The sequence below is a fragment of the Delphinus delphis genome, chromosome 5, assembly GCF_949987515.2.
Source record: "Delphinus delphis chromosome 5, mDelDel1.2, whole genome shotgun sequence".
NCBI classification, from domain to species: domain Eukaryota; kingdom Metazoa; phylum Chordata; class Mammalia; order Artiodactyla; family Delphinidae; genus Delphinus; species Delphinus delphis.
In genome coordinates this window covers 45,321,873-45,347,022 of record NC_082687.1, presented here as the reverse complement: position 1 = coordinate 45,347,022, position 25,150 = coordinate 45,321,873, and the positions used below count along the sequence as shown (strand labels likewise).

At 38.9% G+C, this 25,150-nt stretch overlaps 1 protein-coding gene across 1 annotated transcript in view; it reads left to right on the top strand.

The window, feature by feature from the left end:
* MRPL1 (mitochondrial ribosomal protein L1) overlaps nt 1-25,150 on the top strand; it is a 102,406-nt gene that overhangs the window by 8,430 nt on the left and 68,826 nt on the right. Inside the window, exon 2 of the mRNA XM_060012302.1 lies at nt 23,766-23,831. Coding sequence (XP_059868285.1) covers nt 23,795-23,831 — 37 coding nt within the window. The 5' untranslated portion in view covers nt 23,766-23,794. The remainder of the gene's footprint in view (nt 1-23,765; nt 23,832-25,150) is intronic.

The following is a 25,150-nucleotide window of genomic DNA, read 5'->3' as shown; positions in this document are numbered from 1 at the left end:
AAAGACATAACCACAAGTTGAAAATACTTAAAGCATGTGTTTAATTCATAAATCTCTTCACAAATAATCTCTAGGTAACCATAGCCTGAAAACTTGTAGAAATACACGTATCTGTTTGCACTGGGTTGGGAGGCAGGCATGATGTGTTCTGCTTCCAATTCTGTCATTACATAGTTTTACTACCTTTGGCAATTTGCCAGGATTTTCATTTCACAGCTTCTTTGTCTATCAAAAACAGGGGAACAAAAACAGGATATTACATACCCTAAACAACTTGAAGATGAAGATAGCCAAGTGAAAATATTATGAGAAATAAAAATAACAAAAAATGCTATATATTAAGTCTTGTAATTATGTTATTATAATAAGACAAATACATGGTTTTTAAAAGTATGTCTCTTTTGGCTCTCTTCCTGCGATGAATTTCTTTATTATCAGCTAAAATGACTTGCTTGCTGACAGCACACCCTAAGCAGTTCCCCAGAACCAACCTACCCACCTACCTTACTTTTTTCTTCCTCCTTCCTTCCTTCCTTTAATAGCACAGGATTTACAATTGCCTGATAAATTAATGTTTTTACCTGACTAACCCTTTTGGTGGATGGAAGAAGATTACATGCTAATGCCTGGGTTGACCCACATAACTGCTTTACCAAAAATACCAAATGTCACCGTGTTCTCTGGCTAAAAGCACTGAGGAAGGACATGCTTTTCTGTTTTCCTTGTTCTTGTTTTTCAGGGCAACCTGCAGTTCTGTGTGGCAAGCATGAGTTAGGGATTGAAATCCGAGAATGATTATATGACATCAACCCAGGCTTTACACTGTTATGTGAATCTGTTGATAAAGTTATAGTCAGTTGCTATAGGGATGATTTTTCAGATGAGAAATTTCCATGAAATTTCAAATTTCCAAAAGAATAAAGATGTTCAACCTTTGGATTTATTTTCGTTGGTATTTTTATTGCGTACTTTTAAATTAAAATATCAGCCCATTCAATAGAGAAGTAGAAGTGCCTAAAGAAACCAAGAAGTGGGAAGACAGTGTACGTTTATCAAGATTTCACTGTCTGCCACATTACTCTGAAAGCATGCATGGTACCATAATTTCCCTGAAGGATTGTTAAGAATTGATATTTCGTGTTCTCTAAACATTCCATTTGAAGCTTTTTTTTTTGACTGCACTCCGAGGCTTGTGGGATCTTGGGATCGAACAGGGTGCCCTCTGCAATGAAAGCAGGGAGTCTTAACCACTGGGCAGCCGGGGAATTCTGTGAAGCATTTTTGTATTTCTTTCAGAAACCAAGGACATTTTGGGGGGATTTTTCCCTGTCAACGAAGGACATTTATCATATAGCCTCTAAATATATGTCCCATACTGTGCTACAGAGACTGTTGAACTAGCTACACTATTTGGGCTGAGGCCCAAGTCAGGGATTCTTTCTCACAGAAATGAAAATGGCCAGTTGGCTGACTTACCCTGCGGCACGTGAGAAGCTGGATCAGCAAGATAGAGAATGGTGGACAGGCAGGGACAGGTGGGACAGAGAGAGGATGGCAGTCCACGTCCTCATAATGAGAGGCACTGAGGAAGCTCTGCCCAGATGTCCAGCTAACATCTCGGAGCTAGAAATACAGTCTTCTCCATCTGATGTGAGAAAGAATGTGCGGAGCTGCACTTTAGATCCCAGCAGCCCTTCGCATCTTGTTAATATGGCTAAGTTCTCTCCTTATTTAACGCTGTCAATTTTTTATGACCCTGACTTGTTGAAGGAGCCAGGACAATTGTTCTGGTTTGTCTAAAGCTTCCTTGTGTTCTCACTGAGTTTGTTGCACTATCCCCTGTGTTTTCTGTAAACCGAATGTTACATCCAAAAGTTTATTGGATTGAAATTAAACATTTTTGGCTCGACTACAGCACAGGTACATTCGGTGTGTCTTGTTACCTCCCATCGGAAGACACATACTACCTGGTTGACTCACAAGAAATGACAATGAATCTGGACCCTGGACTAGAGTGATTACAGTTTTCTCCCCCAGAAATCTAGCTCAATGACATTTTGCCTGTAGAGACCTAATAACTATTTGGTAAAATATAGACTTCTGTATTGTTTTTGCCCTTAAGGACTTTCTACGTTAGTTAAGCCTTAAGTTGGTTTTAGAACCCATTATCTGAGTGTTTTGTTTTGTTTTTATTTTGATGGTAGACTTACCTTCACGATTAAGTTTTACTTGGTATGTTATTAAGATTGGTTTTCATAAACCATCTTGTGCAGTAAACTGTGGCCCAGAAGCACACTGTATGGCAGGGCCAATAAACTAGATGTTAAAATTTTTCAACAGATATTCCACTCATTAAATAATTTGCAGTTTGAAATTTAAAACATGTAATCTAAAATAACTCTTGAAATGTCAAACACTGGGTTTTTTTTAACTGCTAATATACCTACACAAAACAAATTCAGTGAACTTCCACCAGCTGACCTTTAAAATAATCATCAGTTAAAGGAATAATGCTCTTTCTGCGTCAGGGATAATCTTGTTATTTGTGTTTTTTTTAGAATTATTCTCCACTTTTGAATTTAGGTTGTCTATATTGGTGGCCTAATCCCCCAAAATAACCAAGAAAGCACAATATTTCTAATATTTCAGATAATCTAATTTCTTCCTATCTACTTTCCATATATAATATTACATTCCTTCTGTATCTACACTGTGCAGTTTTTCTATAAACAACTTTCAGACTTAACTATTTTGACTGAATGGACACACCAAATCTGGTTTGTTTTGTGTTTTTCTTGGACAGATTTTTTTTTTTTGAAATAGATCAATCTTTTTTTTTTGCGGTACGCGGGTCTCTCACTGCTGTGGCCTCTCCCGTTGCGGAGCACAGGCTCTGGATGCGCAGGCTCGGCGGCCATGGCTCACGGGCCCAGCCGGTCCGCGGCATGTGGGATCTTCCCGGACCGGGGCACGAACCTGCGTCCCCTGCATCGGCAGGCGGACTCTCAACCACTGTGCCACCAGGGAAACCCTAGATCAATCGTTTGATGTGTAGAAAGCCTCTATGTCATCTTTCAGCTCTAAAATGACTCATGCTCATCTCACATTACAATTTGTGTTCTTTTGTTAACCTTTTCGGTTCCTTCCTTCTATTAACCTGAACTTAAAAGTTCTAATTTCGACATATTTAAGACAATCACTACACAAAACTTTTTCCTATTGCTTGTTATAATTTCTGAAAATTAACCATGGGGAGTCAGTCTTTTGAAAATAAAAACTTCTGTAAAATATATATCATCCTAAGTTAGTGTGTCCCAACACCTGCTATGCAGAACACTATTTCCTTGAGATTCTCAGGGTATAGGGACCAAGGAGATTCTGTGGTCAAATATATACAGGAAATGCTACACACTGTACTTCTCTTGAAAACTCACAATATTCTTAAGCTTAACAAAAAAATTGAAAAGTCCTACCTACAGAAACATGTTTTACTTCATTTACCCCAGTGTTTTCTCTGATATATTGACCACAGAACTCTATTTACTTAACATCCATAAATGTCTCCAAGTAGAGCATAGCTGGGGAAACACTACCTAAACCTATAATCAGCAAACATTTGCTTTAGAATCATTGAACCAGAAAGCTGGAAATCTTGTGTTATTGATCATGTATCTTAAAGTTTTTCAGATTAAAAAATAGACCTTTAAGAGTTAAATGACTTGGGCTTCCCTGGTGGCGCAGTGGTTGAGAGTCCGCCTGCCGATGCAGGGGACGCGGGTTCGTGCCCCGGTCCAGGAAGATCCCACATGCCGCGGAGCAGCTAGGCCTGTGAGCCATGGCCGCTGAGCCTGCGCGTCCGGAGCCTGTGCTCCGCAACGGGAGAGGCCGCAACAGTGAGAGGCCCACGTACCGCAAAAAAAAAAAAAAAAAAAAAAAAAAAGAGTTAAATGACTTGGCTTAAAAAATAAAGCCAAGATCAGAATCCATATTTCGTTCCCATCTGATTCCTGGGAACTCAAAACAATACAATTCTATAATTCCCTAATTGAAATTAAAAAATTATTTGGTCAAATTTCTGTAGAACTATAGAGCACATAGAAGAGACCTCTTCAGTTGGGTTGCTGTGATCCCATAAGATGTTACGGGAAAGGGAGTGTGAGTTTTTGTAAATTTTGTTTGTTTTTTGTGTATAAAAATGGGGTCAATCCATAGGTAATGCTTTGAATCTACTTTTTTCACTTGATTCTATATTGTTAATATATTTTCATGACATTAAATATAATTCTAGAGCACAGTTCTCAACCCCATCAAACCCAACACTCCCCTTTCATAGCAAATATTTTGTAATACTTTATTATCCTTAGATGAAATGCATAAATATATTGTATATATATAAACAATTTATAAGAAAGATAATGCCTTAGCTGTGATGTATAGGATAATTAAAAGCAAAACAATTTATAATGAAATAATATATGAGATGCTCAGGCATGACTTCATTGGAAGGCAGAGTGAAAAAGTTAGATGTTTGTACCTATAAGTAGCTTTGTTTTTTTTAATTTATTTTTTATTTCGGTAACACTAGTTTATAATACTGTATAAGTTTCATGTATACAAAGTTATATTTCTGCTTGTGTATACGCTACAGTGTACTCACCACCAAAAATATAGTTTCTGTCTGTCACCATACGGTTGATCCCTTTTACCCATTTCGCCTTCCCTTCCCCCCGCTTCCCCTCTCGTATCCATTACTCTGTTCTCTGTATCTGCATGTTTGTTGTTGTTTGGTTTTGACTTGTTTCATTTTTGGTTTTGTTTATTTGTTTGTTTTCTATTTCACATAAGAGTGAAATCATATGGTATTTGTCTTTCTCCTGTAGTTTGAATGCAAATGTCGTGACTACAAAAGCAGACTGATAGACAGACGTGGTGATTTGTCATAGGAGTGACACTGGCAGGAGTCACATGATTTTACCAAGATGGTGAACTGCTCTGGGTAAAATTCCAAGCAAAACAAAATACGTTCTTTCTGTTATTTACATAATAACTGCAGTCCTAGAAAAGTTATATTAAAAACCATGAAAAAAACATTTATGCTTTAGGTAAAATGGAGTTGAGGTCTCGGTTCAGATCATATATACACGGATTTTTTACCTACATGAATGTCTAGAGGGACATACGAAAATCACATAGGATGCAAGGGCATGCATCCTTTTAAGTGCAGAACTTTCCCGAGGATTTCAGAACATCTAGCATCTCCAGCCCCTGTCCACTAATCCAAAGTATCACTTCCCACTGCTACTCATGCGATTATGATGTCCAAAATCCTTCCCTACAAATTCTCAAAATGCCCTCACCCATGAGGGGGTACATACTAATTAAGGATTGCTATTGTAGAATGTGTTTTAAAGATTGCTTAACATTCCATTGAGTGGATTACCACCTCTTCACTAAATTCAAGGACACAGTCTGCTTAAATTACCAAATAATCATAATTATTATTCTACCAACTGAGAGCACACGATGTCCCAGACATTTTATTTGCATTTGGTTATTTAACCTTTACAATTGCCATATTAAGAGGTATTATTTTCCCCATTTTACAGATGAGAAACCTGAGGCTCAAAGATATCAAGTAACTTTCTTCAAGGGAGCCAGGATCCAAATCCAGGTCTTTTTGATGTATAAGTGCATATACTTAGCCACAACAATATACTGTCAGATGTAGTTTGTATTACTTCTTAGAGCAGCCATTCTCTTTCTGTTCAATTCTTTTCTTACCTTCTGATTCAGCTTCTCTTCATAATTGCCTTTCCTTTCTGATCTTTCTGGAACAATTCTTTTCTGGAAACAAGAGGCTGTTCTGCAGTCCCTCCTTCCCCTGCCTTTTAAAGTGGAGATCTGTGTTAGATTTGGATCCGCTACAATTGGTTCTAATTAATATCCCTACCTTCAGGCTGTCTCTGAATAAATGACTCAATGTAACTGAGCAAATTCAATTTTTAAAGGAACTTGAGGATTTTTAACCTGAACTAACACATCCAGGGAGTATTCTATTACATGTTCATTGCTTATTTTTCCTCACCAGCCATTCATTTTTTAAATGACTAGATGGTTGCTTTCACTCCCCGACTATTGTCATATGAAATACTATTTCAGTGGCTATGAATGACCTCCTCATTAGTGGAGTGTTTTTTTCCTCCATTACTAGAGTGGAAGTAATTTGAGGACAGAGAACGTATGCAACTATGTTTCTACTATGTTATATTGTAATGCTTGGACCTAATAAATTCACAGTAAATATCTATTGAGTGATGACATGAAGCTCAATTCAGTCTAATTTAGCACAATAATTATAAGCTGAGCATGAATAGACTTCCTCACTTAGATCCTTGGTATTTTGTTTTCCACACCTATAAAATGAGCTGAATTCCTAGAACTGTTACTAAGACACATGAGGTATTTGTGTGTTGCTGGAACTATACTAGCACTAGGGGGAATTTGAGAAGAGTAGCTTCCTTTCCCCCTCTATCTTTTCCCTACAGTCCCCTTCCCTTCACAGAGTACTTTGAGCCAAAGTGTTCAGGATTCAAATTTTGGACTTGTGTACATACAGAGTATTTTTTCTTTGTGTGTGACATGCGTATGGAATTTGGTGGGATATATGGACACAATTAACAAACTTTTAGCTTTCTATTGTTATTATTTTAAAAGATATAGAGCACATTTCCCTAATTAGGAATGAAAGAAGACTCTAGAGCATATAGTACCCTCACTGTATGGACTAACTGTCTCATTATACTGCACTGTATGTATCTCTTGAGAGAATATTCAGCTTATTATGTTGTGGTACAGTCTGAAGGGCCAGGCTTTTCTTGTTGATAATTGTCAAGGCAAGAAGCTAGGTCTCAGACGGGAAAGTTTGATTGAGTGGGTGCGCCCAAAACAGATATGAAATGAAATTTGATCTCCAAAGATCAGGGAGTCAGAATGTTTGGAAATGTACTCTTCATAATTAATATTAAAGATGGCACCCTGGGCTTCCCTGGTGGCGCAGTGGTTGAGATGCAGGGGATACAGTGGATGCCGATGCAGGGGACACGGGTTCGTGCTCCGGTCCGGGAAGATCCCACATGCTATGGAGCGGCTGGGCCCGGGAGCCATGGCCGCTGAGCCTGCGTGTCCGGAGCCTGTGCTCCACAACGGGAGAGGCCGCAACAGTGAGAGGCCCGTGTACCGCAGGAAAAAAAAAAAAAAAAGATGGCTCCCTGATCCCCCATATGGGAAACAAGAAGGACGGACACAGATAAGACCTGTTTGTGTTTTTTGTCTTTTTTCCACTCCAGGTTAACACATGAGCTTTGGAGGCAAGGTATAACTTCAACCCAGATTTTCCAAATTCATGCTGTTATTTAGCTTTATTTACCTTTTGTTATCCTCCAATCTTTAATAAACTATTTTAGCTGGATTACAGAAAATGAAGGGGTCATTTGTCCTTGCTTGGACCAGACTGCCAAAAGGAGACTCTTCACCCCATCCTCCACCCTCAGCATGGCTGTCTCAATGGCAATCAGTTTAAAGACTCCAATGGCCATGGAAAGGCAGGGGAAACAGGCAGGGCCATGCGGTCTAACCGTCTCCTGATCATCTGGAAATTCTTCTAATGCTGAACTTGGAAGATCGAGGTTATATTTTTGTAAAGCAAAACAGAATCCAAGTACATATGACTCATTGCTCTATCCTCAGAGCCTTCCTAGTACATGGTGCTCACTAAGAATTTGTATAATAAATAATGAGCCAGCATATACTTACTGAGCTTTGTCTTTCTATGTGCCTATCACTGTGTTTCATAGCCAGCATCTAAACGGCAGTGCAGGCAACTTTTACTCCGGTTCAACTCAGTACCCTTTGAGTACCTTCTATGAGCAAGGAACTGAGTTAGCTGCTCTGGGAGACACAAGTATGAATAAAGTATGTCATCTTGCTTTAAGGAGCTAAGAATCTAGTGGTGGAGATAGACACAGACATAAATAACTCTTTCTTTAACGTGTAACCTCAGGGAGGTCTCAAGTTCCCTAACTCATTACCTTTCTCTCTTTTTGTAAGCATTTTTCAACTTCTCTTTCCCTTAAGAACACTCATGCTTTTGTGCTTCATCTTCCTTGCCTTTTTCACTCCCTTGGCACCATTCTTATGTTCTTTCCTATCAACAATACTTATTGTTCTAATAGCTCCCTCCTCCCTTTACTTAAGCAAGCTTTGAGCATATCCTTCTTGACTGGAGAGAAGACTTCCCTGGAGGCTTTCTTTGATTATCTTTCAAGTTTCGTTTCTTTTCATTTTTTTTTCTTTTAAGTTTTTCTGTACTGCAAGTTGGCAATTCTTAACTTCTGGTAGAATAGCCTTCTGTATATTTTCTTTCTTTTTTTTTTTTTTTTGCAGTACGCGGACCTCTCACTGTTGTGGCCTCTCCCATGGTGGAGCACAGGCTCTGGACGCACAGGCTTAGCGGCCATGGCTCATGGGCCCAGCCACTCCGCGGCATGTGGGATCTTCCCGGGCCGGGGCACGAACCCGTGTCCCCTGCATCGGCAGGCGGACTCTCAACCACTACACCACCTGGGAAGCCCACCTTCTGTATATTTTCTCCAGAAGATATTTAGGAAATGTTTTATTAGTAAAGTGAAAAATCTGTACCTAGTGTGTTTTTCTCCCCCATCCTCCCTTAACACATAATATATTACAGAAGCTGTTTAAATTCTTCATGGTAAATGTATGCATGCTGTCTATTATAAACAATGTTGCCTCATTAAAATCGGATGAGACAATAAAAATCATTATCTGACTTGTGTAGCAAAGATCCAACAAGATGAATTAAGGCAAAAAATATAATGCCATTCTAAACCTCACCAGTTTTTTCTAATTTTAGTGAAAGAAGAAAAATGAAATACTACTTTGCATTTTTAAACAAATATTTTATTACTATAGTTCTGATTTTGTAGAGCAGTTTACAATTTACAAAACTTTTTGATGTACTAGCAGCTCATTTGATCTTTAAAACCACATTGTTTTGAAAAAATCAGAGTTATGTCACAACTGTCATTTTTAGTAGATAAGAAAACTCAGAGATGCCAAATGACATCTTTAAACTCACAAGATCTGCTTATATGCAGCAGATCTAGATCTCAAATACAAGCATTCTAACCTTTAGAACATGATTCTTCTACATCTTCATGCTATACATTATTTCATAAGGCTATTTATATTTACGTTTAAATGAGATTTTAATTATGTCGAAATTTCTGAATCACAACCTCTATTGTAGAAATATTTTTCACTAAACACTTGTGTAGCAAATTTATATAGATTGTGTGGTTATCTAGAAGGACAAAACATTTCATCCTTTAGAATCCAGACTTTAGCAGCTGCTAACGCAGAGAGTGCTTCCTGAAGCACAGGAGCTGGAGGAACCCAGGAGACAGACTCTATAGGTCTAAATAATTGCCCTGAATCCAAAGAGAGCTCTCTAATGAGCTATATTTTGAAGACTGCATGAGAGTGAGAACACTTACCCAATTGTCTATGTCAATGAATTAGCACCAATTATCAAAATTTTGGAGAGTTAGGGGGCTATTATAGTATTAAATGAATAGAACAATGATCTGACTTTTCATTCAAATGAAGTTTTGTGGAATACGATTTATATCAGTGAAACAAATGGGGCAGCTACAATTACTTGAAATCAAGGTAAATGAATAGAAATCATCAGAGAGTTTTTAATTGAGATATAATTGACATAAAACATTAGTTTCAGGTGTACAACATAATGATTTTATACACACACACACACACATATATATATAGCTAGATAATCACCACAATAAGTCTAGTTAGCATCCATCTTCACACATAGTTACAAATTTTTCTTTTTTCTTGTGATGAGAACTTTTAAGATCTCCTCTTTTCGCACTTTCAAATATACAATACAGTATTATTAACTATAGTCACCATATTACATATTACAAACCCAGGACTTATTTATGTTATAACTGGAAATTTGTACATTTTGACCACCTTCACCCATTTTGCCTCACCCCTTACTCCCCACCTCTGGAAACAATCTGTTCTTTGTGTCTCTGAATTTGGGGGTTTTATTTTTTCTTCTTAGATTCCACATATAAGTGAGATCGTATGGTGTTTGTCTTTCTCTGTCTAACTTATTTCACTTAACATAATGTTGTCCTAAATGGCTGGATTTCCTTTTTCTTTATGGGTAATAGTATTCCATTTTGTGTATATGTATATTCTCACATCTTCCTTAACCATTCATCCATCTATGGACACTTACATTCTTTCCATGTCCTGACTACTCTAAATAATGCTGCAATGAACATGGGTGCAGATATCTTTTTGAGTTTGTATTTTTATTTCCTTCAAATAAATACCCAGAGGTGGAATTGCTGGATCGTATAGCAGTCCTATTTTCAGTTTTTTGGAGGAACTTCCATACTGTTTCCTGCAGTGGCTGCACCAACTTACATTCCCATCAATCGTGCACAAGGGTTCCTTTTTCTCCATATCCTCGCCAACACTTGTCATTTCTTGTCTTTTTGATAGTAGACATTCTAACAAGTATGAAAGTGGTTTTGATTTGCATTTCCCTGATGATTAGTGATGTTGAGCACCTTTTCATATACCTGTTGTTCATCTATGTGTCTTCTTTGGAAAAATGTCTATTCAGATCCCCTGCCCATTTTTTAATCAGAGGTTGTTTGTTTCTCTATTGAGTTGTACGAGTTCTTTAGATATTTTGGGCATTAACCCCTTATATGAGAGAGTTTTCTAATAGAAGGATTAGATGGGAATGACAAACTAAAAGTGAAGTAAATATGAAAGATCTTAAAATGTATTACCTTCAAAAGTCTTCAGTAGTCTTGTATATGTCTAAGTCACATAAGACTAAGTCTTATAAGTCTCACAAGTACATAAGTCTCATGCACTTAGCTGCTTGTCATTCTGAAAGGCAAACTGCAAATCAGCCAATGATAAACACATTTTTAAAATCTCTTTCTTTTCCGTATGTCTCACCTAATACCAGCTCCCAACTAACAAAAAAATTTCTTTCCAAAAATTTATTTTTAAGATAGTTGTCTGGGACTTCCCTGGTGGCGCAGTGGTTAAAAATCCACCTGCCAATGTAGGGGACACGGGTTCAAGCCCTCGTCTGGGAAGATCCCACATGCCGTGGAGCAACTAAGCCCGTGCGCCACAACTACTGAGTCTGCGAGCCAAAAGTACTGAAACCTGCACACCTAGAGCCTGTGCCGTGCAAGAAAGGGAAACCACCGCAATGAGAAGCCCGCTGGCCGCAACTAGACAAAGCCTGCGTGCATCAATGAAGACCCAACGCAGCCAATAAATAAATAAATAAATAAACTAAAAAGAAAAGAAAAGGAGTGGCAAGAAAGGCACCATATTAAAAAAAAAAAAAGATGGTTGTCTAACAGCCTATGTTTACATCCTGAGTGTTTGTGAACTGGATGTGTGTCACTCAGGGAGTACAACAATATCAAAATCAGGTAAGTAAATTCAGTAAGGTCATTCAAGATGTGTATTAAAATCTCTATCAGCTCTTATTTCTATTATACTTTTATTTCTATGATTATACATTTGCAGACTAAGCTGTGGCATAAAGCAAAGAAAGCATTAGAACAGAAATATATCGGCATCAGTTTTTCATATAATTGAGAAAACAGCCTGATCCATGACGCTTAAAAAATGCAACAGGCTCTGCATATACTCCTAGAATTTAATACTGGGTTTTGTTCTGGCTGCTGGAAAGTCTTTTGATTGAAAACATCTTATGAGCAGTTCACATGGGGCATATAGAATGTCTTACTCAGAAAGAAGACTAATTTGTTAATCTTGCCTTTGATGTCTATTGTACATTGCGTTGTTTTTCCTGCTCTCAGTAGTAATTTCTTGGAAGTCATAAAGGATTGTTAAGCAACTAATCATGTTGTATTTTGTATATTTATCTTAAAATTTTATCTGTTTTTTCAAATTTCATTTTGCTTTCTTTGGGAGTTAATGTCTCCTGGAAGCTTCTTTCCCTGCTATAGTACCCTAACCTGGGTACAGACCCAGGTCCTGAGTTGACTGCTTAACCAGCCAGATGTGTAATTTTGGAAGAATCTTTTCACCTCTTGGACCTCAATTTTTTACCTATAAAATGAGAAGTTTGGCCTTGATATCCTCTCAGGGTATTCCTTCTTAAATATTCACTGACCTAAAGCAGGTGTTCAAAAAAACGCATTGAAGGAATAAACATTAGCCTGTTTTTCACATGCATGTTTGGCCAGAATTATGAGGGTCTCTCAGATCCAAATGAGAGTATAAACTGGGAAAGGGGATATACTAAAGGCCTCCTTGCTGGAAATATCCAATATGTGGTATCATGAAGTTCAAGTCTAGCAATCACTAACAGGACAAGCTAAAGCCCTGTGAAGAGTGAAGACAAAATTTTGATACTGTGATTGTTTTGAAGTTTTCAACTCTTACTTTTATGGACATCAGTAGGACTGTGGAGGGGTTGGAGAGAGAGATATGTTCCTGTACCCTGCTACTTAAACACTAGAGTGAGAAGGAAATTCAACAGACCACTGATCAACTGGGAGAGGCACACAGTGTTGGCAATCTTTGGGTAACAAGATTCTCTTGGGCTTTCACCAATTATAGAAGAGGTTTAACTCTCCAATTTCCCAGTACTTTGGAAATTTCTACTCTCTTGGGTCACCTACTATAATTTAGTGCATAGGAAAAAAAGTGCTGGATGAATAAACATGCTAACTGGTTATTCCTAGGGAGTGGGATTACTGGAGAGAGCCTTCCATTTTTACTTTACACACCTTAGAATTATTATATTACTTTTGTTATAAAAGTAATCCAGACATCCAGATACTTCAGGCAATGGATATGATTCTCAGGCTGAAAAAAAACATACTTTCTTTTTTTAATTTTATTTATTTATTTATTTTTGTGGTACGCGGGCCTCTCACTGTTGTGACCTCTCCCATTGCGGAGCACAGGCTCCGGACGCGCAGGCTCAGCGGCCATGGCTCACGGGCACAGCCGCTCCGCGGCAAGTGGGATCTTCGCGGACCAGGGTACGAACCCGTGTCCCCTGCATTGGGAGGCGGACTCTCAACCACTGCGCCACCAGAGAATCCCATTTACTTTCTTTTTTTAAAATAAATTTATTTCTTTTTGGCTGCGTTGGTTCTTCGTTGTTGCGCAAGGGCTTTCTCTAGTTGTGGCGAGCCGGGGCTACTCTTCATCGTGGTGGCTTCTCTTGTTGCGGAGCACAGGCTCTAGGCGCCTGGGCTTCAGTAGTTGTGGCTTGCGGGCTCTAGAGCACAGGCTCAGTGGTTGTGGCGCACAGGCTTTGTTACTCCACGGCACGTGGAATCTTCCAGGACCAGGGCTCGAACCTGTGTCCTGTGCATTGGCAGGTGGATTCTTAACCACTGCGCCACCAGGGAAGTCCCTCCATTATGGTTTATCACAGGATATTGGATATATTTCCCTGTGCTATACAGTAGGACCTTGTTTATCCATTCTATATATAATGGTTTGCTTCTAGTATTTCAATTTCTAAAAGAATTATTAAATAAGCATTTTATGTTGACAAAACTCTTTGATATTATTTAATTAGGTTTTCCTCATGACTACTCTTCTGGTGCTATTACCTGAGTTTTAAAAAAGTTATTAAATGAATGAATGGATGGATGAGTAAATACTTTGCTTAAGATCCCGAAGGTAAGAAATGGCAAAGACAGGTTAAAGTTCATTGACTCTGGGCTTGCCTGGTAGCGCATTGGTTGAGAGTCCGCCTGCCGATGCAGGGGACACCGGTTCGTGCCCCTGTCCGGGAAGATCCCACATGCTGCTGAGTGGCTGGGCCCGTGAGCCATGGCCGCTGAGCCTGCGCGTCCGGAGCCTGTGCTCCACAACGGGAAAGGCCACAACAGTGAGAGGCCCGCGTACGGCAAAAAAAAAAACAAAAAAAAAACAAAAAAAAAAAGTTCATTGACTCTGTGTCCCCAGACTACTGTTTGGCCCCCTGAGCCCTGTTGTCTCCCCAGAACAAAGAGGTAGTACTGCAATGCTTCTTTTCCCATGGCAGTAAATAAGTGGGTCATTTGCTGTAGTAAATGCTTGACAGGAAAAGATGAAAGAGTAAGCCAAATAAGAAATATCTACTTACTGCAGGTACAGCTTAGCATCTTGGTTATAACTTATCTATAAGAAATGTTATGGTCATCATTAGTAAGTCTTTACAGTCTTTAAATATACAAACTCACGTCTTCTCCAGTGCCAAAAAATAATTTCTCTGTGTTCTATGCCTGGGAAGAGAGAGAGAGAGGGATAGAATGAATAAAGTTAAAATGGATCTGAAATACTGAGATTTCTTTGCTATATTTTATTGAATTTCACATTTTAAAATTGAGTTGGAATTGTTCTTACTAAAAAAAATGGTATTGATGGATACACTTTGAAAAAAGAAAGGGAAAATTAATGTTTTGGCAGTAGGTCAGTTTTTACTAAATCTATTTTCCTTTCTTTTTTTCCCTTATTACATTTTTATTGAGTCTTTTCCTGTAGTTTTTTGGGACTAAGCTAGTAGCTATAGAGGGAAACTTGTTTGTATGCACAAATGAGTTTTTCCCCCTACTTCCTTTGATGTTCATATGAATTTTTATTAAATTTCTTTGGCTTTGGATATTTACCTCTCTAGATCTTTTGTGTTCTGAACAGCATTTTCCTTTCCATCTATTGTTCATGTGAATTAGGCATTCACAGTTGCATTTACAAACCGTTGTGGAAATAAAAATTTTTCTTTGTGGCATGCAACTCTTAGAGCACAGTCCACTCTTGGTGGGTGCCAGTTATGCCTGGTACCTATCCCAGTCTAAGCACTAACACAGGTGGTTGGCTGACACCAATGTTGAATTACAGCCTTCGACTAATAGATACAAAATCCCTATTGTTTCATAGTTCTATTTGGAAAAACAAATGTTCTTAAATGATTTGTTTTTGTTTTTTTTCTATTCCAAACTCTTTTTCTTAGCTTTATCTGCCTCTGAAATATTTGCCAGTGTTATGTCTCAGTATAATCACTGATAAATGTATATTATTATTGTGCTGACTTTACTTCCTTACTAAAATTTAAATATATTTGAGATATTATTAATACCCACTTACAATATTCTTTTGATTCTTAATATGGAACAAATCCTGCTGGATAACATTATACAAAACAGTGATTTGATTTACTAAAAGTAAACCTTAGTAATGAAAATTCCTACCCTTTGGGCTTATGAATTATTTTAAATGTCAAAATCTGCCGAGAAAAATCAACTGTATTCCCCTCCTAGGCAATTAGTTACGACCAGAAGCGAAGAAAAAATTGAAGTGCTTTTTAAAAAATATTGTTACAGCATTAAAAATTTATCTTGAGTTTCTAATACAGAATGCCTAATAGAAATCCCCCTGTACCAAAGATGCAACCCACTTGTAGACTTTTGTTTGGGAAAAGATCATTTAGAAATAATTGCTCTTTAGTACTGCTACATTAAGTTCTATTCTCATTTTTAATGGAATGTGGCAGATATCACTCACTTTCATGAGTGTCAAAGGAGTTTTGTGATGAAATTATTACAGTTTCTCCCGTCTTTATTAAAATCCTCAATCCCCAAGGATTACAGTGATAAACCAACTCAGTTTAGCAGGCCAGAGCTGCTCTTTCTGGTGGGTCTCCCACAAGTCTTCCCTGGTTTCCAAACTTCCTAAGCCACTTCCTTTCCCAGAATTCTCTCTGACAGTCTCGGCTCCTGGCAATGCCAAACCCCACGCAGAATCCCCTGTTGACCTTCCATTACAAACTCAGCGGTGAAATCCTCCCAAATACCAACCTTCTTTCCAGTTAGTTTGAGATTCCTCTAGGGCGGTGGCTTTCTAGTGTTTTCCCCTACAGGCAGCAGCAGTATCTCATCACCTAGGAACTTGTGAACAATGGAAATTCTCCTGTCACATGCTAGACCTACTGAATTTGAAAGGGGTGGGGCCTATTGTGTATTTTAACCAGCACTTCTGGAGATGCTGACCCACAGCCCTAGGGCAGAGATCCACTAATATCCATCTCACCCTCAGACTCTCACTTGTTTTCAGGGTAAGTGCTCAAGGAGGCTTTCATATGAAACCAATCCATCTAAACAAACAAAAACAAAAACAGTTGCCTAAACTTGGTTAACTGAAATACATTAATCTGAAGCTAATTTTCCCAAAGCTTATTACTTAATGATGACAGCTGTTAATGACCAATTTACCTAAAATTCAGCCTCCTTTGAGTATTTTTTACCACCTTATCAGTTTCCACACCTACACATTCTTCAAGTTAATAATGAAAGTTCTACTTTCATTCCAAACCTGGGATTCTCCCCACCTGGGCTTAGTCTTTTTCTCTTATTTGTTCCCATAGTGAGTTAGCAGTAGGTTTCTCCCTTGTATAATGTTATACGTATTTCTTGTGAGCAAAACGCTCTTAGTTTTCTGGTTATGTCTCATACAATGCATTATGCATATTAGACATTTGACACATGCTTGCAATGGCAGTACAGTATAATAGCTGAGAGTATAGCCTGGAGCCAAACCTTGTGTTCAGTCGCCACCCCCTTTACTTACTAGCTTTGTGACTTTGGGTATGTTTTTAAATACCACTCTATGCCTCAATCTCCTTACCTACAAAATGGGCATAATATACTAGTACTCAACTCATAGGCTGTCATAGAATAAAATGCTTTTATATGTAAAGCACCTAGAACAGGGCCAGCCATGAAGTATTATATAAGGGTTAGTTATTATTTCCTTAGTTTCCAAATTCTATTTCTGTTTTTATTCAACCATCTGTTTATGTCTTCATTTCCTTTTCAATGACCCTTCTTAATTTACACCCTCTGCCTCATTTGGATTTAATAGAATAATTTTGTCACAAAAAATAAAATGTTACCACTTTTAAAAAGTTAAGATGTATGCTTTAAATAGTTCCTATTCTCTGGTATAGTAATTGTTTTTCTAGAACTCTATTTTTTTTAATAATAAAAATACTTAGCAAAATCTATGGATGAAAATATTCATTTTAACATTATTAATAATAATAGAGGGCTTCCCTGGTGGCGCAGTGGTTGGGAGTCCGCCTGCCGATGCAGGGGACACGGGTTCGTGCCCCGGTCCGGGAAGATCCCACATGCCACGGAGCGGCTGGGCCCGTGAGCCATGGCCGCTGAGCCTGCGCGTCCGGAGCCTGTGCTCCACAACGGGAGAGGCCACAACAGTGAGAGACCCGCGGAACACAAAAACAAAAAAACCAAAAAATAAAAAAATAAAAGAGTCGGTCACCAAAGATACACTTAGCAGGGTGGACAGAATAAAGAAAGGATATAGTTGGTAGCAAATAGAGTATAACCAGTACAGTATTCTTTTAAAATAAGAAATTATCAATAATTAGCAGATTATAGCAAGGAGAAACAATGTCAGGAAAAATGAGTATAAGATAATGAAGCATTTTTGTAGCAGGTGGATTTTTGGCAACATGATAAGGGCAGAACAGTTTTGTAAAAATAAAGCTTCCTTCTAATCTACTAAATTATTTGAAAGAGGCAACATAAATGACAAAGGAGGATTAGCCAGTGAGCATAATTTATTCAGATTTTGCCATGAATTGTGATAATGCTTTCTTACTGTAGACTATGAAGGATACTTAATTCTCATAGAATAAGAGATATGATAAATAGTCATAGGTAACTTGATAAGATTTAGGAAATTAGACCAGGATTTCGTATTAATTCAGTTAATAGTAAGTTAAGATACATGGTCCAGTATGTCATATTTTATTTTGTAAATTTTATTATATACTTTATAGAAAGGTACAAGGGAAAAAACCCTGCTAATCTTTGGCCAAAGAAAATTTAGGGGAATTAAACATTAAATGAAACCTAGTAAATAATTGCGCAAACTTATTGTAAAAAAATATAATCATACTTGCTTGTCTTACTCTCAGAGCATTTTCTGCACGCAGCTGGTGTTTTCCAGACTGAGGGTGAACTAGAATTTCAGTATTTCTCTGCCTTTAGGACATGGCCAATAATTATTGGTTCTATATTTCACCCTAAAATGCTCGCAAGCTCTCCCAAGTTCTGGATGGATGTAAGGATCGTAACAAGGGAGCTTCTCGCTGGGTGTTCCCAAACACATTTGCTACTGCCTGGCATCGGCACTTTTTGTCCTCTTCTGCTGCTTTTGGTTGCTGTCTGTAAGAAAGGCGCCAAAGCCACCAAAGCTGTCCTGAGTGTGTCAATGCACATGGCATTGAAGAGTTTCTCTGATGTCCCCCCTGTTACCTGGTTCCCATAGACAAGAAGTTCTGTGCTCACAGGTCCCCCAGAGGTCTCAGTGCAATGTCTTTTATATATTTTTCTTTTGCCTCCCTGCCCAGATTCTAACGCTCGTCCTTGGAAGGCAGCATGTAGAAACAGGGCCCTGAAGAACACATCCAGAATTGCCTTCCCTTCACACTGGTCCTGTGCCCTTCAGATGCTCTCACCTCCCTTAGGATGAACTGCTCCTCAGAGCCATGCAAAACACACTGCAGGTCCTTTGTCCATCCAACACGTGTCTGGATCTTAGGGTGAACACCACTCGGGTTAAGTGGAACCCTCCCGTAACATAGCCACTACTTCCTGAATCCGTTATGTGTGCTGTGTAAATGGTGAATTGTGGTAACCCTGCAGAAATCCCAACCCTCACGGTCAGCCATGGAAGGGGTTGGGCCTTTTCCTATAGTGGAGCCTTGAGCACTAGGGTGTCTTACTCTCCCTAATCTTCTGTAGCCCTGCCCCGGAGAGGGTTCAGGAGAGCGATGCATTCTTGTATCTTCTTGAAGAATCACATGTTTTCTGCCAGTTATAATGGTTCAAACTAATGAAAGATAAGCAATTACCAGTACATATCTTAGAACCTAAATTATGACAGTTGAGAAGAAATTTTATTCAGTATAAAATTTCCATTCTTATCTCTATGCCCAGCCATTATTATTTTCCTTTGATTTTTGGAGAAATCTATTTATTTTTCTAAATACAATCTATTTTCCCTGATGGGTCAGAAATGCTAATTACTCCCACCCCTTGGGTCCCCGCATATCCCTTTGACCTGTTGTGTTTTTGTTTTTGTTTTTTGCTTGGGTTAGAGCTCTGTCATCTGTCCCAGAGGAGCCAGAAAAGCATCTATTATTTATCCATTAAAAATTAACCCTTATCAATTATCCATAGTTATTTAGCATACATTCACAAGGTGTCACTGAAGCTGAGGAACTGCAGTGGAGAATCAAGTGCCACAAAAATGTTGTCATTCCTATTTTCAGATGGAAAAACTGAGGCACTGGGTGGGAACACAGCTTGCTGGGGTTGGCCATGCCACGAAAACCTGAACTGAACCTCTGGCTTCTTGATTGTTAAAGCCCGCTCCACTCTGAGCCTCTTTTCTTCCCATGCCATCCCCTATTCCCTCCAACACCACCCCTGTTCTACCTCTTCCACCTGATAACCATGGGAAGAAGAAAAAGGCTAACCCAGTAGCAACAACAGCAAAACTGTTAGACGGAAAAAAATAATTTAGATCAAGATGAGATGCTGCTGTACATGGGTGAATACTGGAGTATTTGATTCAATATTTTTCAGATAAAAATAACTAAGAAATAATTACTTAATCTTAATACGAAGATTATTAACTCCTTATTAGTCCCTAATCAGACCTCGGAAAGGAACTCAGCCTCTGTCTGACCTAATTTCAAAGAAAGGACCTGAAAGGAGTGCAACAACAAAATGTCAGGTTCACTTCTAAGTCAACAAAACAATAAAGCCACACAGCACAGAAGGGAGGACGAGAGTCACATCCTTTTAATCCTTACTGCTTCCTCTCATGAGTTTGCACACTCTTCTATAAAAATAAAACCTCTTCCTGAGAATTGCTTTGTTGCTATTGTTACTTTTCTCAGATTTATAACATTAAAAAAATGCATTGCCATGTTTTAGATAAATATTTCAAACAAGTTTTACCTCTGCGTGCATTAGAGATAAAGAAAAACTAACTCCGATTAGTGTTTTGTTGGTGCTTGTGATTTCCACCCTTGGCTTTGAAGAAAAAAATAATGTATAGGTGCTTACATGTTATTTACTTTCTTCCACACACTCTGATATTACCTGGCCATTTTCTAATGTAAAACATTGGCATGAAAAATATTGAGTCAGGGCTTCCCTGGTGGCGCAGTGGTTGGGAATCCGCCTGCCAATGCAGGGGACACGGGTTCGTGCCCCGGTCCGGGAGGATCCCACATGCCGTGGAGCGGCTGGGCCCGTGAGCCATGGCCACTGAGCCTGCGCGTCCGGAGCCTGTGTTCCACAACAGGAGAGGCCGCAACAGTGAGAGGCCCGCGTACCGAAAGAAAAAGAAAACTGAGTCATAGGTGTATGTATGTATAAACACCAGAGTTTCAGGGTGGCAGTGAAGCAGGAGGCAGGCGGTGGGGGGGGGGGTGATGGTCAAATGCACTGACTGGGTTGTTAGGCTCGAACACTACTTGTGTGGCCTTGGGCAACTCACTAAGTTTTCGGAGCCTCAGTTTCTTTATCTTTAATTAAGCAAGCTACTACATGCTTAGCACAATGTCCGGCAAGAAATATGTGTGTGATACATGTATACTGCTGGTTACAAACATAGACTCTGGAGTCAGGCATCCTGGATTCAAATCCCAACTCAACTATGCACTAATTGGGCAAGTTACTGAACTTCTCAGTACCTCTGTTCCTTCATCTGTAACCAGAAATTTGAGTATCACGGAGAGGGTTTATACATCTAACTTTTCAAACTCTGAGATTCCATGATTAAGGCTTTGCTACTAATTCTGGTAGAGAGCTGCCAATTCATGCATCTTCACTAGAATAACTAGAGTCCCATGATTTTAATTAGGTCTTTGTTGGTTTAGAAAATAAAGACATTCACTGGTGATAGCTCAAGAAAACAGGAGTTGTTGTAGGGATATATATGGTAGATACGGATCTCACAAGAAGGTAGGGAGAGGAACAGTGATACTGCAGGCTTGACAGAAATAGGAACTGAGGCAGCATTTGCTATCTTCCTCTCAGAGGCGGGTAGCTCTCTTTCTTCTTCATGATATTTCTGCTTTCCAAGGCATCCTCACTCCATTCTATTCTTGAAACTGACTGGCTTCATGTGACTCTACTCAGGCATCATTTCTGCTTGCTAATAACCCCAGCTTGCCTTTCAAGGCTTCTCTAGCCTTGAATCTATGCCATGACCTTACAGCTTGAGTTCTCCCACCTAAATGTTTCAGCCCTTCATTTTCCCAATTCCAGTTCTGTGAGAAGGATGACTGGCCCAGCTTCTCTTTTCAAGCCGGATCACTGGCTACAGTATGAACAGATTTTCCTTGAGTCAGATGGTTTCCACTGATCCAAATAGCTGGGGCTTGTGGAATTTTATTTATGTGGGAGAGGAAAGTTTCCAACAGCAGCAGATGTAGGCAGGGCAGGAAGTTATTGATATTTCTAGTATCTCCACTGAGTGATGGAGGTCATGGAGTTTGTACCTAGAAATTTGGGAATCCACTTAAGTTTATACTCTGTATTAGGAAGAGACCTATTCAGAAGGTTCTGGTTTGGGACTAACGATGGAAATATGAATTTTGCTCCAGGATGTGTTCTAGGGCCTTGCTACTCAAAGTGTGGTCCACGGACTAGCAGCCTCAGTATCACTTAGGAGCCAACAGATTTCTAACAAGAAATCAGAATCTCAGGCTCTACCTCAGACCTACTAAATTAGAATCTACATATTAATAAGATTCTCAGATGATTTGTATTCACATTAAAGTTTGAGAAGTGTGGCTCTAGGATGAATTGGTTTAGTGTAGGCCTTCTAAAAGTAACCAAAGGCTTTTACTAAGAAACTTCCAGTAGTGCTGTAGTCATGTGAGAACCAAGTGCTATGTTGTCAGAATTTTGTGAGTTGGTTGATTTGATGTATGACAGCTTGAAATCACCTATTCTGGGAATGTTTACACCATGGAGATTGGCAAATACTATAAATTTGTGTCTTTTGTACTGGAAGGCTGGTTGTCAAACATTTACCAGCATTCCACTGGACAGTTCTAAACCTCCTAATTCAATCTGGAATTAAAACAATCTCCTAGGGTTTGTTGGACAGAGAAACACCCATATATGGGAAGGACAAGACAAAATGAGTTTCAATTCTTCACCAAACTTTCAATCTTCTAAGAAATTATTATTCTAGATGGTGATTTCTTTATTAAAACAATAATCTGAGTATAAAGTAAGCACAAGGAGGGAAGGGAACCTAGGAGCTGGTAATACTTAAAATCCAGATAGGTAGACAGGCAGACATTGAAAATTCTCCAGCTGACAGCTGGACAGTTTTGGAGCTGAAATCCAGATGTGGAATAGCAGTTTCTGTATAAAGGAGAAAATAAGAGTGGGTAGAGTCTGGTCCTAGAGACATATGCCATGGGGAAATTCATGCTTTTATTATATTATATCAAGTATAAAATTGTTAAATAAAACGACTCCTCCCCAAGTTAATGATCGGTATGGATGTAAATGTTTCGTGATATTACATAGGAAGTGGATTTTAAAGTGTGGTCTCTAGACTAGTATATAAGGATCACCCAGGAACCTATTATAAATGCAAATTAATGAGCCCTGCCCCAGGCCCACTGGATCAGAAACTCTGGGGGGTAGAGCACAGCAATCTGAGTTTTAACAAGTCTTCTGGGTGATTCTGTTGCACACTAATGAAGTAGGAAATGTCACAGAGTTCCGTTTTTTGTCCAGAGTACTCATTTTCAACTTGAACTACAAATGGGAAGAGACTCTTCTTGCAAAGGAGTTTCCAGCTCAATTGGAAGACAGTTGAGAAAGGCAGAGAACACAGATCAAGAGAACTATAAGGTTGGGCAAATATTGAGAAACTTTTCCCAAGGAAATCAGCCAAGCAGGCAGCTGGCATGATGCCAAGACTCCTGGAGAGTAAAAACCTTCCTAGAAATCAATTGGGAAAAGTTGCTTTAAAGTGAACTTTGAGGAAGTACATAACCACAGCCTAAAGACTTTCTGAAAATACTAATGAGTTCTCATATAAAGAAGGTGACATCCTAGCACATATAGGAACAAGAATAGCATGTATCATATTAAGAATTAAGCAGATATTGGAAGAAAGGTTACTAGAACAGCGTATTCATTTTACCTCTCTGGTTAAGAGCTCTCCCTGGTTCCTTAGTAATGACAACATTTAACATTTAATGAGTGTTTACTCTGTGCCAGGTATGGTAGTAAGTACCTCAGTAAATTATCTCACAGGTGAGGAAACTAAGGCCCAGAAAGGTATAGTAACTTGCCCCAAGTCACACAACTAGTAAGTGATGATACTGGGATTCAAACCTGGGAAGTTTTGCTCCAGAGCACCACTGTTTAACTAAAACGCTCTACTGCTTCTCTTTAATGAGAACCTCATTGTGTGTTAAATATTTAGAGGCTTGGAGTTCCCATCTCAGAGTGTGCGTTTTTGTGGTTTTTACAAGTCTCAAGCTAAATAACCTCTTTATATATTATTATATATAGATAACTGGACTCTGGACCCCACCTGACTAATGCTATCAAGTTCTGGTGCCCAAAGTGGACAATCAGGTAAGCTGCACCTCTACAGGACATTGTTTCAATAAAGCTACTACTACAAGCACATTAAATGTTACTCTAAATCCTAATATCGGATGTTTAAATTCTCTTACTATAACAGGAGACATAAAGAAGCACACACATGGGGGCCAACTGATCCCAACTACGAAAAGGAAGGGATGTAGAGTCTAAGGACCAGAATCTCTAATCCGAATGTTTGGTTTTTGTCTGAGATAAATTAAGTGAAGTTGCTCTAATTCTGGCATTTACCCTTACATGAAATTCATTTTTAAGTATCATGAGAGCAACGGCTCTTTTATTCACCATATCTGTGCATAGCCAAGCACACTGCTTGACACATGGCAGGCACTCATGTATTTGTGAAAGGAAGGGAGGAAGGGTAAGGAGGGAGACAGGAAAGAAAGTTATAAAGGTAGATTCCGTTTTTTCTAATTTTTTTTTGTATAACAGCCATAAATGGGTGTGGAACTTTTGAAGTAACTGCTTAGGTGTTGGCAAGGCAGGCAAATAAATTAGAAATCTTATACTTCATGTAGATGAGTACAGTATACAAATACAAAATAAAGCATTTATGAAAATCCTACTTTGATCCAGTCCTATGGGCAGCTTCATAGAAGCAAATTTGCAAGCTTGCCATTCTAATCGAGTCAATAATTCATGTGTGCATATAATATTCACTTATTCAACAAATATTTGTTGAGAGCCTCCTATGTGCCAGGCAGGTAGTATGTGCTGAGTTTACAAAAATGAGTAAGACATGATTTCTGTTCCCAAGAGCTCAGAAGATTAGTTGAGAAAAACAGATAACGTGGTGATGGTCACACAACTCTATAAATATACTAAAACCCATTGAACTGTACAATTTAGACTGGTGAATTGTATGGTATGTGAATTATAACTCAATAAAATTGTATAAAACAAACAGATAAACAAAAACAGGTGTAAGCCTTGTACAAAACCGGGAAGAGGTGGCCATAAATCAGCCTGGGAAAGGAAGAGGGAGGCTTCATTAGTGAATAAACCCTGAGTTGAAGTCTTAAATTAAAAAAAAAAAAAAAAAAAGTTACCGAGGTGATACGGTACAGGATGTTCCAGAGGGGACAGAGTGAACAAAGGCCTGGAGGTGAGAAACCGTGTGTGTGAATGGGGTTGAATGGGGGTGGGCTGCGGGCAGAGGGTTGAGGCCAGGGAGGTAGGCGGAGGCCAGAAGCGAGCTCGAGGTAGACACGCGAGGGTTTTATATTAAACTGGGAAGTGATATAATTCGTGATCAGATTTGTTTTAGATAAACTACACCGACAGTTGTGACG